The sequence below is a fragment of the Alligator sinensis genome, unplaced genomic scaffold (genome assembly GCF_000455745.1).
Source record: "Alligator sinensis unplaced genomic scaffold, ASM45574v1 scaffold872_3, whole genome shotgun sequence".
NCBI classification, from domain to species: Eukaryota; Metazoa; Chordata; order Crocodylia; family Alligatoridae; genus Alligator; species Alligator sinensis.
In genome coordinates, this window is record NW_005842137.1 from 1,629,815 (window position 1) to 1,646,344 (window position 16,530).

The 16,530-nt window shown below is 45.2% G+C and overlaps 1 protein-coding gene and 1 pseudogene across 1 annotated transcript; both read right to left on the bottom strand.

The window, feature by feature from the left end:
* Positions 1–251: 251 nt before the first annotated feature.
* LOC102387352 (patatin-like phospholipase domain-containing protein 1) lies at positions 252–8,862 on the bottom strand. The gene is made up of 6 exons (XM_025206000.1): positions 8,667–8,862; positions 3,344–3,576; positions 2,286–2,351; positions 982–1,191; positions 824–884; positions 252–481 (listed from the first exon to the last, which is right to left on the bottom strand). The coding sequence occupies exons 1-6, from the start codon at positions 8,860–8,862 to the stop codon at positions 309–311; spliced, it is 939 nt and encodes a 312-aa protein (XP_025061785.1). The 3' UTR covers positions 252–308.
* Positions 8,863–15,326: 6,464 nt separating this feature from the next.
* LOC112550537 overlaps positions 15,327–16,530 on the bottom strand; it is an 8,724-nt pseudogene continuing 7,520 nt past the window's right edge.

Below are 16,530 nucleotides of genomic sequence, written 5' to 3' on the forward strand. Positions count from 1 at the left end.
CCATTGTTTCCTTTCAAGCACAAAGAGTATAATAGGGGTCTTGATTTCAAGCACACACTAGATCAGGAAAATCAAGTATAAAGAGGCAATGATCCCAAGAGAACATTTCCAAGGCTGCCCTAATGAATTTGGGAGCACATTGACCCTGACCTTCACAGGGACTTGAGCTCATGTGGATCCTAATGTCACTGTTACTTGACTAGCAATAACTAGAGGAAAAAAAAGCAATGTAGATTATTCTCTACCTTGGTCCCAGCATAGGGGCAGCTGCTGCATTTAATCCTCTTTTCCATTCTCCACCCCATTCATCACTCCATGGTGTCTGGTGAAGTCCTTGTAAGCTGCGTCAGTGGAAGTGAGGATCCTTGTTGATGGGTTCTGGTTTCAAGACCTCCAATGGGTTGGGACAAGCCTTTCTTACAGGACTCACTGGCTAATGGGAGTGTCACGTTGTTGGCAAGAAAATCTATGCCGAACTCTCCTTTTGGAACAGAAAAAAGAAAGATTCAATTCTCACAAATACTTAGAGCTGTGTAATAACCAGTGTTAACTCAGGAGAATTTCTGGAGTTGCATGGACTGCTTTGAGATGGGGAAAGGAAGGGCCATAATGGCATCTGAATGTCATGTAATGGGATCAATAATGAACATGGTTGAGTGCTAGAGGTCAGATTTGGCAGCAGTCCTGACTAGCAGTGGGCAACAAATGCAGTTTTGGCTCCAAGTCAGTTGTAAGATGCAGAGACTTTTATGAACTAAACTTCCTGTCCATCCTCCCTCAGGGAATATCATCTCTTCTCTGTCCCCCTCAGCACAGTACTTACTGTTTCTTTCCAAGTAGAAGCCAGCATCATGATACCCTTTTAGAAAGAACTCATGCACCGCCTACCAAGAAAAGATGTCAGGCTTGTAAACAGTGCTTGTTCCAGGCACACAGCAGAAGGTAAGTCTGAGGTTGCATTGACTCCTGATGGCTACTCACCAGATGGCTGGGTGGAAAAAAACAACAGACTATCCTGTGGAGGTTTTCTAGTTGTATCTGAAATTGCTGCTGAAAACTGTAAAAACTGAAGAAAGTGCCTGGCTTATCCCTTGGGCAGATGTCATTGTCAAATGCAAGAGCAGACACTATAATCATGGTCTTTGCGTAGAATGAAGGCTCTGGGCTACTGAAGTTTCCGTCAATATAGCGCTAGAAAAAAACAGGCACAATATTTGCGTTAGGTAACAGCTCACGGATCTGTGTGAAGCAATGAGTGGATCACGCTTGTGCATGGGTCTGAAGCAGGCCTGGGTCTTTATAATGCCCCCCATTCCCACGCTGAGAGTCAGCTTCTAGCACTGAGGGCTCTTCTGTAGGGTTGGGAATACAAGTTACCCCACTCAAGTGAGTGCCCTCACTACCTGGCCATGGATATGTGCCCCTTTCTCTAGTTTTCTCTCTCTCCCTGGCTCTCTCTGGCTCTCAGAACAAGCCAGGCCTCAGTTAGAAGCTGCTCTACAAACTTTCATTGGCAATTTTGCTCTGCTGTCTTTGCTCTGCCAAAATTCCCAGCTTTTCTCGGTCATTGGCCAGCTCCTCTGACAATCGCATTTTCTTTGGGTTTTGCTGGAGACCAACGCCGTTGTGCATTGCAGACAGCCACTGCCTCATCTTGTGCCCCTCTGGCCTTAGGACTCCCATCCTCGGGTAGGCCTCTCAGTCGCAGGTAGCCAACTAAGGTCCAGCAAGCAGTGAGGTGCTTGTGCAGCTCTGCAAGTCTTCTTTCCTTCCCTCTTGCATCTTCCCCCATGTTCCCCTCCCATCTAACTGGTTGTCCACCGGCTGTGTTCAAGATACCAAGGTCTCTGAGGGAGGGACTTTCCTTCTACTCGTTCTCCCTACAGGGGAACCAGAACCAGCTGTTTCATCCGGGCATGCAACTCGAGGGAAGGGGCTGCTTTAAGATTTTCCCCCATCTCTACAAAACATACCTATGCCCTGGTTAACCAGTTTGCCATCCAGCTGTCATTGTGCCCTGGAAGGCTGTAAGGACAGACTTGGACTCCAGATGTGGCAGTAGTTGGATCCCCAGGGTAAGGTCTTGGAGATGGAGGGACCTGTGGCAGTAATTAACTAAAATCCTGACCCGTGCTCACAGGCTCCTGCCTCTGCTGGAAATTGGATGAGGAGGAACTATGGGGAGGGCTTAAGGGTCAGACTCCTGATTTTTTTTATCTGTGTTGATCACAAAAGCCACTGGCAGCAGCTGAGCGGTTCCCCGGGTCTCAGCCAAGGATACTCACCACACCCTGGAAAGAGAGAGGGATGTACCCAGTATAGGCAGGAATGAAGCAGCTGCAGATCACTGCCTGTGGGGAAAGGAAGCACAGAGAGATAATGGAGCAGGACTCTCTTTAAACATGGGGATGAGGAGTGCTCCCTGCACCTGGATCATGCTGTTTGGGGTATTTGGAGCAGAGGTCCGGCCATGCCAGGTTTCATGTGCCAGGCCAATGTATATTGGCCTGGCACATGTATATTGTATGTGCCAGGCCAATGTATATATTGTATATATTGGCCTCCTGTATATTTAGGACCCTGGGTCCTAAATATATGGAGAGGGGTAGTGGTGCCCAGCGGCCTGGCTGCCAGGCCACAGGGTCTGTGTGGGTGGGAAATCCCGCCGGCTCCGCTACGGCATCTGAACAAAGCGTTGCAGCCCTTGTTGGACACAGATAGATCCTGATGCAAGTTCAGCTGCCAGAGTTTCAGGAGGATTTCAGATAGAGTGAACGCAAGTCCAAGTGCTGCTCCCAAACCTACGTCTGATGGCAGCTGAAGTGCCAGTTAGGCCTCAAGGCGCAGCCTCTGGCACCCAGGGCACTGCTCACGCCATTTAGAGAGTGGCGTGTGTGATTCATGAAAGGGTTCATTCTGCCCGATGCCTCTGTTTTGCCCGTGCACGGTCGAGCTGACAAGATTTGGGGTTATAATCTTCGCTGTGGGGTCCGAGCTCATTGGGGACAGCTCAGGAAATGTCCCCTCTCCTGCTCCTGAAGGTGCTGCTCCCCTTGCAACTGCTCTATTCCCCGTGTACTCGGCTGGGATCTGTTAATCCATCATAAGCCAAGACCGCCGCCATCCTCCCTGATGCCAGGAGCTGACCTGGCTACTTCTCAGGCTGAAAACATTCGCATGTGCAGTATGAGCTCAACAGTGTGACCCCTACCTGGAAGAGCTACAACAGGCACAGGGTGTCCGTCTGTGGATCGGGACTTGCAAATACAATACACCTGCTACCACTGAGCTCCTCGACTCTGTACCCTTAGCGTCACACCAGCACTGAGACAGCTGCTCTCACCTGAATGATCTCCTCCTTCGACCCGAAGTCTGACACCCCGACGCTCTGTCTGTCCGATACACGAGTGAGCATAATGTGCAGCCTCCTTGAAGCCAGCTGGTGGGCATTATCTGGGAGGGCTTTGTATAGCAACTTCTGTAGTTTTTGAAGTAAATCGAGATTTGGAGATATAGGGCCAAGCATGACATTTCTGACCTCTTTCACAATTGTGCAGTAGTCCTCAAACACTGCATCTAGGGGGAAAAGTGAGCGTGTTCAGTAGTTTGTATAATGACGTGGTGTGCAGGGCGGTCTCAATCCCACAATTATTAATTAATTTTGAAATGAAATCTTCATATTTTCCCAAGCGGGAAGCAACTGTCACCACCTGAGATCCTGCTCCTGCCTTTGTTTCGAGGTAATTTGCTAGGATCTGCCTGCCCAGAGGAGTTTGCCATCTGTTGACCCCTCCGTAAAATCCTATGAAATACGAACTTTCATTCCTACCCAGGAGAACTTTTCCAATCTTTTCTCCGATGCCTGATGAAGGGGGCTTGTGCCCGAAAGCTTGCAAGGAAAGAATTTGCCATGAAAACTTGCAATTAAAGATTTTAATGTTGTTGTTGTTGTTGCAAAAATCTTGTTGGTCTAATAAAAGAGATCATCTCTACACCGGGTCCCGATTGCCAAACGTTAGTGACGTTTTGGGGAGTTTGAGACGTGTGCCTGAAAACAGACGGCGCTCCTTTGCTCCCCTTGCTCAATCTGGGGGTTGAAGATCACACCGGGAAGCCTCGGTGTGACACCAGCTTCATTTGGGGGTGCGCAGGGGGGTCCTAAATTAAAAATCAGGGAGCCATTGAGCAAGGACAGAGGTTCAGAGGGGGCTCTGGACTCCCCAAGGAGCAAAGGGTGCAGATCCCGTTTGAGAATCTGGCCTCGATGGAGGGCGCTGAGCACCCGAAGATCTGGTCCTGAGCTCTTTTTCCAACCATTTACTAGTGAGTGGGTGCATCGTGGATCAGATGTCAGATATTATATGCGATACCCTGCCGGGTTTTTTTCCGTTGGTGGAGGGAAAGGAGACATGTTGCATATCTCCCTCAGAGGCATGGAAGGAGCTGGAAAAAAAAAAAAATCTCATCCTGATCTAATGTGGCGATTCCCTGAAGAGAACTGTTATTTTATTATCTCGTTAGTTATTAATTATTTACTTAGGGCTGAGGCATTGTGGTCGTGAGATGCTGGTGCAGGGGCCCAGAGGCGCTGAGGGGACAGCTCTCCCTCCATTTTGTGTGCGGCTGAGCAGGCAGCTTTCCCTCCCTCTGAGAGGCCTTCTCAGTGCCTCTTACTGAGGGGCTCATTACCTCAGAAGAAGCCGCTTCCAGGATTTATTTCATTACAGAAGTCATCTTTAATGAGGTGCCATAACTCTGTTCTATTTATACCAAAGGCCAAGTGTAAATCTTTTAACAGTTAGTAGATCGCTTGCTGTTTACTAAATGCTGGCGTGCTCAAGGGGTTGATTATATAGTAACCCTGGGCGCCTACACCTGTGCCCAGTGCTTGCTCTGAGGCGTGCTAATTAGCGTCGACTCGATTAATCCAACAAACTCAATGAAAGCGCCCGCAGCGTCTCGTGTATTCAGCATCCCACACTTCAAACTGGCGCCCCCGCCACCATTTTGAAGTGCAGGGATGAGTCGCCGAGCCTTCCAGCAGACTCGACTTCATGTTGATAGTTTTTGATTTATAATTGAATAAATTATGGTTTATTTCTTATTATAACTACGTGATCTATTCATTATAAATGATTCATCGAGTCTGCTGGAAGGCTCGGCGGCTCACGTATGCAGCATCCCTGCACTTCAAAATGGTGGCGGGGCGCCATTTTGAAGTGTGGGACGGTGGATACACGAGACGCTGCGGGCGCTTTTAATGAATTTGTTTGATTAATCGAGTCTGCTTTGATGCTAATTAGCATGCTCAGAGCAGGCATCGGGCACAGGTGTGGGACGCTGAATACACGTGACACTGAGGGGGCTTTAATTAAAGCGGCTCCCAATAGCCACTCTAATTAAAGCACCCTCTCCCCACATCCCGGAGTACGTGTAAAGACGCCCTTTTATTTGTATCTACACAGACACTCAGCAAAGTATATTCTAGTATAAGATGTTATATTGCCACTTTCTTTACTGCTTTTGCTAGTGGATTTTAATATCTTAGATAAGCTAGTAAAATTAATACACGGTTGATGCTGCAATAACAATCTAATAGTTTTAACTATTTAGTATGTGGGGTGGGAGTTTGGCTCTGTTAGTATAAGCCAGCAGGGAACTGAATGTGCCAAAGTAGTGTGATAGTATTTTGGGGGGGTTTTGGGGTCTTTTTTTGTTTGTTTTTTTTCTTCTTTCTCTTATGTTTCCTCTTTGCTCCCAGGAGCTTGGCCACTTCATTCAATATACCATGGGCAACTGGTGCCTTTCGAGTCTGGGGGGGCACCAGATCACTGACCGGGGGGGGGGCGGTGAGGGTCCTCTAGCGGCCAAATGCAAGTATCTGCTCTTAATTTTAATTTGGTGAGAAATTCACAAATTGGATATCAATTTTATGCAGGTCTCCTCTCACAGCAGTATCCACTAATGGTGTGATATCACCTTCATTTTGCTTGGCAAGAAACATATGCGGCAGGGATGTCCTGTTTCTCCACCCTTACTCAATTTAGCATTGGAGCCTCTGGCAGCAGCTATTAGGCAATCAATTCACATTGAAGGGATAAAGGTTCTTGATCAAATGTATAAATCAGTGTATATGTAGATGATATCTCACTGCTGTTGAAAACCCCAGGTAATTTATTATTTCATGTGGTAGCTCTGTTTGAGTTGTTTGGCCAGTTATCAGGCCTCAAAAGTAATTGGGATAAATCCTATTTTATGAATGCATCAAAGAGACCAGATCCATCCAGATGTTTCCATTCTCAGCTAAGGAACTGTAAGGAACTATAAGGTAATAGATAATTTAGGAATACAGATTAGATGCTCTAATCTTTACAATATGGTGCAACTAAATATTGATACAATCTTAACTAATATTAAAAAGATATGGAAAACACTTCCAATATCATAGATTCATAGAGTCATAGAAGTAGGGTCGGAAGGGACCTTGTAGATCATCAAGTCCGACCCCCTGCCCATATCATTAATGGGAAGAATAGAAATAATCAAAATGAATATCTCCCCCCCACCCCAAAAATAGCTATATACTCAGTTTATTGGCCTTGAAAGCACCTGCATTTGTTTTTAAGTGTATTAATAAAATGATATTCAACCTCATGTGTAATTTAAAAGACCAAGAATGGTTTAAAATGGCATGGTGTCATGTTGGAGTGGGTGTCTCACACTTCTATTTATATTAACTGGCTTTTCATGTGAGGTTGCTTAAATATTGGATGGATGAAACTATTTCAGGGGACAAACCTATATGGTTGAGCATGGAAGGGAAGTTAGCTTCCAAGTTTGGAGCATTATACTCATTTCCATTTCTTAAGCGTTTACCCGGAAATTAAACATTGGATTTAACTCTTCATGGAGTGCATTGCAGAAAATGAAAGCCTTAACATCTTCTGATTTAACAAAATCTCACTTTATTCCTTTATGGGGACACCCTTAACTGAAGTTTAAAGATAATAAATGAATCTCAAATATCTGGGGAAAAAAAGGATATAGCTACAATAAAATCTATCATTAAGGATGGTAGCCTTGCATCTTTTGCTTATATACATGATAAGTTCCAGTTATGTAATGAGCATGAGATATTCTACAAAAACTGTGCTTAGCTGAATAAGACATATGGGAATATATGGAATAATTTGTCACATACAAATTTGGAAAGATATGTGTTGTATTCTAAGGCTAAACCTTACTTTGTTGGTAATACAAATGGTTTAATACGTTATTATATCCAGCAGATGTTATTATTAAAGGTAAATGGGAGAACAGTTGAGAAAGGGCATAGTATATGGAAATCACTTTTTAAAACTTCTAAGCCATTGCTTTTAAGACTTTTTCAGAACAAGATATTAAATAGGTTTTATTGGACTCTAGAAAGGTGATTTAAAGCAGGGCTTGCCTAGGATGACTATTGCTGGGGATGTGGAAACCAGGTTGGGTCTCTTAGTCACATTTTATTCTTTTGTCCTAAAATTACTATTTTTGGCTTAGCATGTGTAGCACTTTGTAAGATACTTAAAATTAACGTGGTACCATCGCTAGATCTATGCATATTAAGGATTATGGATTCATTACCATTGTCTGTGCCCATAAAAAAATAGCTAGTTATAATAGTTTTGGTGGCTAAATGGGTCATTTTAAGGAAATGCAAAACTCCCAGTGTACCTTTATTCTCAGAATGGTTAAAAGAACTTATGCATGTTGTGTTAGTGGAAAAGATTACATATGTATATAGACAAAACTGGGCTCAATATGAAGAAATATGGTGCAATATGAATCTTCTGTTACGTTTATAAATGGATTTGTTTGTGGTTCAGTGTCCTTTAAATGTACATGTGTATTTGTTAGTTGATAATATATCATGTCAAGCTCTCCCCATTCCCCTATTCTTTACTAAATAGATAGTATGTATGTTTAATGATCTATTTTGTAATACTTTAGTTTTGCTTTCTTATTGTATTTTACTTATTAGTTTATATTTTACTTTCTTGATTTTACTATTTTTGTTATAATATAAAAAAATTAATAATGTTATAATTACAAAAAAGGTTACTAGGGGATGTGGTGTGTTTTTTTAGTTGTCAAAGACTTTAAATGGAGAATGTGATACTTTCTAAAATATAGGATCAAACACATTTTGGCCGTCAGACAAGCGTGTCAGACACCCTTGTGTCTAATAGAGCTCACTCATGCAGTTTGGATAGCAACCCCCAGCACTGCCAAATGTGGGTGTGCAAAAAGGGTTACATTCAGCCATGCTTTCTACTCAGGTGCCACTGATAAATGTCAGTAAATTATAGAAGAAGTTATAGGTATGTTATAAATTTGAACAGCATCTTCTGTAAGCCATGAGAATGATCAACCTGTTAGACACCATGCCAATTAATAAACCATATATTATAACATCTATGGCACCATTGTATATATTAACTATTACTGAACATTTATACATAACTATATGTATTGGCATCTTAATAGAAAGTGTGACTATTGCTGTTTCTATGTTGACCATATACTACTAAATGAATACAACAATCAGTATTTCCAGACCAGTCCATCAATTCTCCTTTAAAAAGCACAGTAAGACACAGTAAATTTAACCAGGGCTTGCTTACCCAGCTCACATCCACAAGTCACTATCGAGGCCACAATGGACCCAGATGATGATCCATAGATTTTGGTTGCTGATCTCAGTATCTCAGGTGCCAATTCCCTCAGAGCTTTCACCACTCCCAGCTCATAAACTATTAGGAATCCACAGCCTTTAAAAAAAAGAGACAAAGGCTTGTGCTTTGGACTCTCTTCTGCCATCTTTGGCACGTTGTGAGTTCAAAGCCAACTGGCCGGAGTGAGGAATTTGGAGATGTTGGCTGTTACTGATCAGTGTGCAACGGGGACACACAAGTGTGCTTGGGAGGTTGTGCTCTGGTCTTCACAGCCAGCTGCTGCCCTGATTTTAGCATGTGAGCTGTGAGCATCTTAACAGCCAAGGTTGTAGTCAGAGTTAGGTGGAGTTAGAACACATAGGCAAAGATTAATCATGTTCATTTTAACTGGGTGTGAAGTAGTGGCACAGACCATGCTCTTCAGAGTTGGTATTACCTTTGTAGGTGATTTCTTCAGTTAACAATTGTCACTGGATGCAAGGGACAGGAATTGACTGGCTTAGAAGGGCCTTCCTGTCCTACGCTTCGGTATCCCTACTCAGTTCTTACTGAAAATGACGGAGGTGTACTAATGAGTGCAGTGGCAGCACCCTTCTACCAGCACTGAATGCTTGTGAACGCCCCACTCATGCTTTCATGACTTTCTCTCAGGTGACTCCTTGTCTTGACTAAGTGAGGATGTTGAAAAACCTGTGTCAATAGCTTAAGAAAGTCTAGGACAGGAAAAACTGTTCTGAGCATTGGTAGCTTACAGGTCAATTCCAACTGCACCAGGTAATTCCACCTTACTTCCAAAAGGTCAAAGTTTAAATAGGCTAAAGAGGTTCCCTGCATAGATAAGAAAGCAAAAATAATAAATAAATAAATAAATAAAAGGAAAATGCTTGTTGTGTAATGTATGGTTCAGTAAGGATCCTTCCTCAGTTACAAAACTTCATTTGTGTAAGGGCTGATCTGACTGAAATCTTTATGTGAAAAGATGGTGAAAGACACTGCTGAAACTGGACAAGAGCAGAAGTAACTGGATGGGTTGGTATCGACCTGTAAAGATGTGGGCAGTGGAATCCCACAAGGCTTGGTGCTGTTCAATGTCTTCATCAGTGACTTGGATGAAGGTGTAGAAAGCACTCTGTTCAAATTTGCAGATGATAATAAATTATGGGGTAAAGTTAACACACCAGAGGGTAGGGAATGAATCCAATTAGATCTGGACAGGTTGGAAAAATGGGCAGAACAGAATAGGATGCATTCAATAAGGTCAAATGCAAGGTGTTGCACCTAGGAAGAAGGAGTCGTCAGCTTACAGCCTGGGGGAGGACCTTCTCAGGAGCAGCAGAAAGGGATCGTGGAGTCATTGTTGACACCAAGATGAACATGAGTCATAAATGTGATGAAATGATCAGTAAAGCTAATCACATTTTAGCAGGTGCATGATAAATAGGTCCAAAGAGGGTTCAGAGGAGGCCACTCGGATGGTTAGGTGCCTGCAGGCAAAACCCTATGAGAAGAGATTGAGGGCCCTGGATCTTTTCAACCTCCGCAAGAGAAGGCTGAGAGGTGATCTTGTGGCCACCTACAAATTCATCAGGGGAGGACAGTATGGAATAGGAGATGACCTGTTTACCAGGACACTCCTTGGAGTAACTAGGAACAATGGCCACAAACTGACAGAGAGCTGGCCCCAACCTCTAGCTGCCCCTGGCTGAAGATCTGGGAGGAGCTGGGCAGGATCAGTTTGCCCCAAGTGGCACAATTTGTCCCACACCAAAGTGCATGTTCAGGCATGTGCGCTGAGGCACAAATTTGTGTCGCTGTTATTTGAGCTGCTGCAAGCACATGTGCTTGCATGTGTGGATGCACCCCATGGATTGAATGCTCTGCAGATGGGCCCTGGTGGGGTCAGGGAGACACTACACTGTAGGAAGTAGCCTCATTAGTCTTTTTCTAAATCTCCATACTTCGCTTGCAAGCCCTGAATCACAAGCAGCTGTGCTGGGCAGTCTCTAAAAGCCGCCCCAGACTCCCAGCCTCACCGCATTAGTCTGCATGGCCACTCATGAAGCTGACTAAGTTTGCGGATTCAGACTGGGCTAGATGTACACCTCCAGGCTCAGCTGACTGTCATTTGCTTTGAGTAAGTCACTGCCCCCATCTAGCTGTGTATTGACCACAGGCCCAGGAATGCAACCCTCCCTGTAGGCTCTGATTGGCTGGGCAGCTCCACGCTCCCCTTATAAAGGGGCCTGGCTGCATGCTGCTTACTGCTGCTGATGCAGTCCTGCTGCTTGGGAGAAGCCCTGCGTAGAGGCAGAGGGGACCCCTTGATGTGCCACAACTCTGCACCCCATCAGCCTGCCCAAACTTCACTCCCCACTGCAGAGTGAGTTCATAGCAACCTGGGGAAGGTGATGGGGTAGTAGGTCCTGCAGAGCACCCTCATCTAGCATGACCACCCGTGGGGAGAGCTGTAGCAGCAAAGCATTATGTGAGGGGGGAGAGACAAACCATCAATTCCATCCAGATGTGGAGGGAGGTGGGGCAATGGGCAAACGCTTCTTTGGGAGGGCATGCAGCCTGTGCAGGGCCACTTCCATGATATTCACCCAAGCTGCAGTCACAGTGTGGACAGCTGTATCACCACAATGTCCCCAGCACCCAAGAAGATTTTCTCCTGCACTCTGTCTGCTGATGGTCAGCAGCAGGGCAGGTGTGCTCACCTGGATGCACCTGCCATGGTCAGTGAGACAGCAGGTGCTGCCCTCTGCCTTCCCATTCTCTGTGCTACCTGTACTGAGGAACAAGTGTCAGCTTCACTGCACCTGCATAAAGAAGAAGGTGAAGAGAACAGAGTCAGGCTTTGACTTTCTGTTTCCACAACATGGATGCAGCAGTAGAATTGTGGCAGCAAGTGTCAGGGGAATCAGCTTTTTCAGAGCCAGTTCTCTTTTGGGAGAGCTGGACAGTCAGGCTCCCAGTCTGGGAAGAGTGGAGTGAGAGAAATGGGAATCTGACACACATGTGCACTGGTTTCAGGTTTATTTTAAAGGACTCCTCCTCATTCCTCTCAGAATGAAGATTTTATTGGGGAAAAACTTTTTCCGTGTGTCAGCTGGGTCCACATTCACTTTATCACCTTTGAAGATTTGAGATGGGTGGAGCAGGTGCAGAGTTCCTGGACTTCCATCCTGCATAATGGAAGCTTTTGAAAGCACCCAGCTAAAAAAAAAAAGATACTGGTCCATTGCAATAGTATCTTGGACAATTCTGTCTATGCCGTCCATGGGCAGATCTAGAATTTTGAAAAGGGGTGAGGATGTGTGTGGGGGGTGCAGATGGTGAAGTGCATCATCACATACAAAACAATACAGTTTTCTGCAGTTAAAAGTAAACTAGAAGTTTTATTAATATGCTAGGGGGCTAGGGCTAGATTATGCGGTTTAAGATTGTTTTTAACTCATTCCAATGAAGTTATGCTTGTTTTTGCTTCAATCTGCAGGGCTGTGAAATAGGAGCTTCATTCCCAGGAGTAGCAAACAAGACAGCAGAACTGCAGTACAAAGGCTAGCTTGAACATCAAAACCATTAAAAAGAAGAGAGGGTCATTCACATCTGTGGAATGAAGAATTTAGAATGCATCAGGTAAATTATGATGACCCATGAAGTACTGTCTGGCTATGTCTACATGAGATGCTGACTGCTCAGTAGTTACTGCACAGTCATTTAGCACTTGCATACACAAGTACTAAATAACTGCTTAGTAACTAGAGTTACTGTGCAGTAGCATCCCTGAACAGCTTCTTGGTGGTGCTGTCTATGCAGTGGCTCCTTACTACTGTGCAGTAGCATTGCATCATGCTTTGTGCCATGCAACGCTACTGTGCAGTAGCAATGAGCTACTGCACAGCCAGCTTGTGTAGATGTGGCCTCTGGCTAGAAATGCTGCTGCCACTGCTAGATAGTTAGTTTTAAACTTTGGGTGGACCAGGAATCAGAGAGGGGATGCAAGTGTACCATTGCACCTTCTCCCCCACTGGATCTGTCGCTGATGCCAACCATGGTCTGATACATAATCAAAGCAGCTCCATTTTGTCTCTTTTGCCCATTATAAATGTCCACTCATGTGATAATTCAAGTAGTTTGCTTGTCTCAGCATTTGGAACTTCATAATCTGGAATTTTCTTCATTTCCCCTTTTTTCCTTTTACTGAGGCCTGGAATTACTGACATCTCAGTTTTTCTTTCCTGTTGTGCAACTATTTTCCCTTTCATAGATTTCATAGACATTAGGGCTGGAAGGGACCTTGGAAGATCATCGAGTCCAGCCCCCCGCCCAAAGGGCAGGAAGTCAGCTGGGGTCATAGGATCCCAACAAGATAAGCATCCAATTTTCTCTTGAAGGTGTTCAATGAAGGCGTTTGAACCACCTCCGGGGGCAGGCTGTTCCAGACCTTGGGGGCTCGGACAGTAAAGAAATTCTTCCTTATGTCCAGCCTGAAACGGTCTTGTCGTAGTTTATGACTGTTCGACCTAGTCATCATCCCTTGGGGTGCTCTGGTGAGCAAACGTTCCCCCAGATACTGGTGGTCACCCCTGATAAACTTGTAGGTGGCCATCAGATCACCCCTGAGCCTGCGCTTTTCCAGGGTGGAGCCCAAAACTGGACACAGTACTCCAGCTGCGGCCTCACTTAGGCCGAGTACAGGGGGGGGAATGACGTCCCGGGATTTGCTTGAGAAGCATCTATGGATGCAAGCCAGCGTTTTGGTCGCTTTACTAGCTGCCGCATCGCATTGCAGGCTCATGTTCATCTTGTGGTCAATGATGACCCCCAAGTCTCTTTCTTCCATAGTGCTAGCCAACATAGCACTGCCGAGCCTATAAGGATGCTGCGGGTTTTTTTTCCCCAAGGTGGAGAACCTTGCATTTATCGGCGTTGAACACCATCAGATTCTCGTCCGCCCACTTGCTGAGCCTGTCCAGGTCAGCCTGGATAACTTGCCTGTCTTCTGGTGTGGATGCTTTTCCCCAAAGTTTGGTGTCATCGGCGAACTTGGCCAGTCCGCTTCTGACTCCAGTGTCCACATCATTAATGAAGATGTTGAACAGTATGGGTCCACGGACAGAGCCTTGGGGGACCCCACTGGTCACAGGACACCACGATGAGTGACTTCCATCGATTACTACCCTCTGGGTCTGACCCCGGAGCCAATTTTCCAGCCAGTGGATCGTGGAGGACCCAAGGCGACAATTGGCCAGTTTCTCCAAGAGGCGATCATGGGAAACCAGATCGAAGGCTTTTTTGAAGTCAAGATATATGACATCAATCTCTTCTCCCTTGTCCAGGTGATAGGTCACCTGGTCGTAGAAGGAAATGAGATTAGTCAAGCAAGACCTACCCGCAACAAACCCTTTTTCTGCTTTGCAACAAACCATATCTTCTCCACCTTTGGAAAAAACACAGAATGACAAAAAGGGGAAATAAATGTCTACAGCAGCAACTGGCTAACATTTCCTCAGGTGGAGTGTTTTTGAAATGTTGTATGGTTGCAATAGGGGGAAAATGGGAAAAAAGAAGGCGGCTAGAACACAAGGCCCGTCCCTTCTAGATCAGCATCCAACTCACTAAACCAGACATATCTCCCTCTCTTCATTGCCCAAGGAACCAGCTTTAAAAGGAACTCAAGAGAGGAATCTGGATGAATCCTGATCTGTGGCATTGTGGTTAGGAAGTTGGGAAGTTGGATAGATGCATGTTCAAACCACATCTGTATAAGAGAAACCTGGAATGTGCGTTTCTAGCTTGCCAGTGAGTGTCCTGCTCATGGCAACCATACTTAGCTGAGTTACTGCAAAGGGGAGATAGGAAAAGTTCACACCTCAGCCTCTGTTCAGGGACTCCACAAGTGTAAGGCTAGCCATGTCCCCCAGATAATGCAATAGAACCGCAGAAAATGGCAATGGGGGCCCTTTATGAAGCCCTTTGGAAATTAGGGATGGAATTCATCTTCTCTTTGCACATCCACATGACAGTTTTTTAGCAGCTTAAATGCTAAACCTGCTGCTGATGCTCAGGTAGCAGTTTTGTTTCTGAAATGTTGGGGGCTATGAGCGCATTATTCATTAAGGTTAGACCCAGGAGAGGACTCTCCTGTGCTCTAGCCCCAATAATTGAGTGGTTGGGAAACTCACCCAGGAAGCTGGAGACCCAGACTCTTGGCTCCCCTCTCTCACAGAAGAGGTTTGAATATGTGTTTCCCCAATGTCCCAACACAGTGTTCAAACCACCATGCCCCAGATCAGGCATTTGGTCCCAAGCCACACACAAACCATGCTCAGCAGGATATTCCACCGATATTCATTGTAATGGGGTGACCTAGAATTCCCCTTCCCCCCCACTCCCATGACATCCCCAGCACTGGGTTACTGAGGCATTTACAAATGGAGGCTGCTAACTCCTCTCATTTACATCCTTTGTTCCAAAGAGACTCATGTGTAACTATTACAGCTACTGCAAACTACAAGGAGAGAAATGATCCAGATCATCCTCTACCTTTGTGACAGCCTGGGGGCAGCTACCCCATTGTCTCTTCTGCATCACTGTCCACCACATTCATAGCTCCATTCTGTCATTGTTGTAAGTTGCATCGCTGGAACTGAGCACCCTTGTTGGTGGGTTCTGGTGCAAAGACTCTTCATTGGTGTGGGACAGGCCTTTATTATGGGACTCACTGGTTAGGTAATTGATACCAAACTCTCCTATTGGAAAGGACAATAGACGGATGCATTTCTCACAGATATTAAGGTGTGGGTAATAACTAGTGTTACCTTGGAAGTTTGCATCTTGGTGAGATGGAGGGAGAGGATGTAACTGGAGCTCATCACCAAGACATGTGGCTCATAGGTTTCTTTGAGTCTCAGAGCCTCCGGGTCCCTTGTCATTTATGTCTCAAGCAAAACCAAGACCAGGGGTGGCTAAGAACCACATTCTGTGTTTATCTGAACCACAGAGAACTGGAAATGGACTGAGGTGGGATGAACTGCTAGGAGCATCGGGAAGGGATGGGCAACTATTGGATTTGTAATGTAGGTGGCTGGTGGTTTACTGCTAGACAACAGGGTTGGGAGCAGCCCTCTTGGGCAGTGGACAAGCAAAGCTTTTTTGGGCTGCAAATCAATTACAAAATGGAGAGGCTTTTATGAATTAAACCTCCTATCTTGCCTCCCTCAGGAAATATCAACTTTTCTCTATCCCCTCTCAGTGCCCTACTTCCCATTTTTTTCCAAATAGAAGCCAGTATTATGAGTACTTACCATTTTTTTCCAAATAGAAGCCAGTATTATGATGCCCTTGTAAAAGGAACTCATGCAACACCTACCAATAAAAGATGTCAGCATTGAAAATAGCACTCATTCCAGCTGCAGGAATAATATGCACTCATGCAGGACATGCAGGAAAATAGCACTCATTCCAGCTGTAGGAGACAGTTCTGGAGTTCTGTAGGCTGCTCACCATGGGGTTGGGTGGAAACAAGGTAAAGACGGGTCTGCGGATATTTTTTAGTGGTAACTGTAAGTCCTGCTGCATGATGTGGATACTGAAGAAAGTAGCTGGATGATCCCTCGGGCAGATGGCATTGTCAAATGCAATCCCAGACACTGAAATCATGGTCTGTGTGTAGAGCAAAGGCTCTCAGTTACTGAAGGCTCCATCAATATAGTGCTAGAACCACCCCCCCAAAGAACAAGATTTGTGTTAGGTCACATCTAACAGCAGTGTGTGAGGCATTCACAGAATTATAGAAAAACAGAGCAGG

Excerpts from the sequence above, each read along its gene's own strand:
- LOC102387352 (XM_025206000.1), bottom strand. The coding sequence starts at position 8,862 with ATGGCAGAAGAGAGTCCAAAGCACAAGCCTTTGTCTCTTTTTTTTAAA. Across the intron at positions 885-981 it reads TTTTTCCACCCAGCCATCTG|GCGGTGCATGAGTTCTTTCT; the intron begins GTGAGTAGCCAT and ends TTTTCTTGGTAG. Across the intron at positions 482-823 it reads CTTCTACTTGGAAAGAAACA|GAGAGTTCGGCATAGATTTT; the intron begins GTAAGTACTGTG and ends CTGTTCCAAAAG.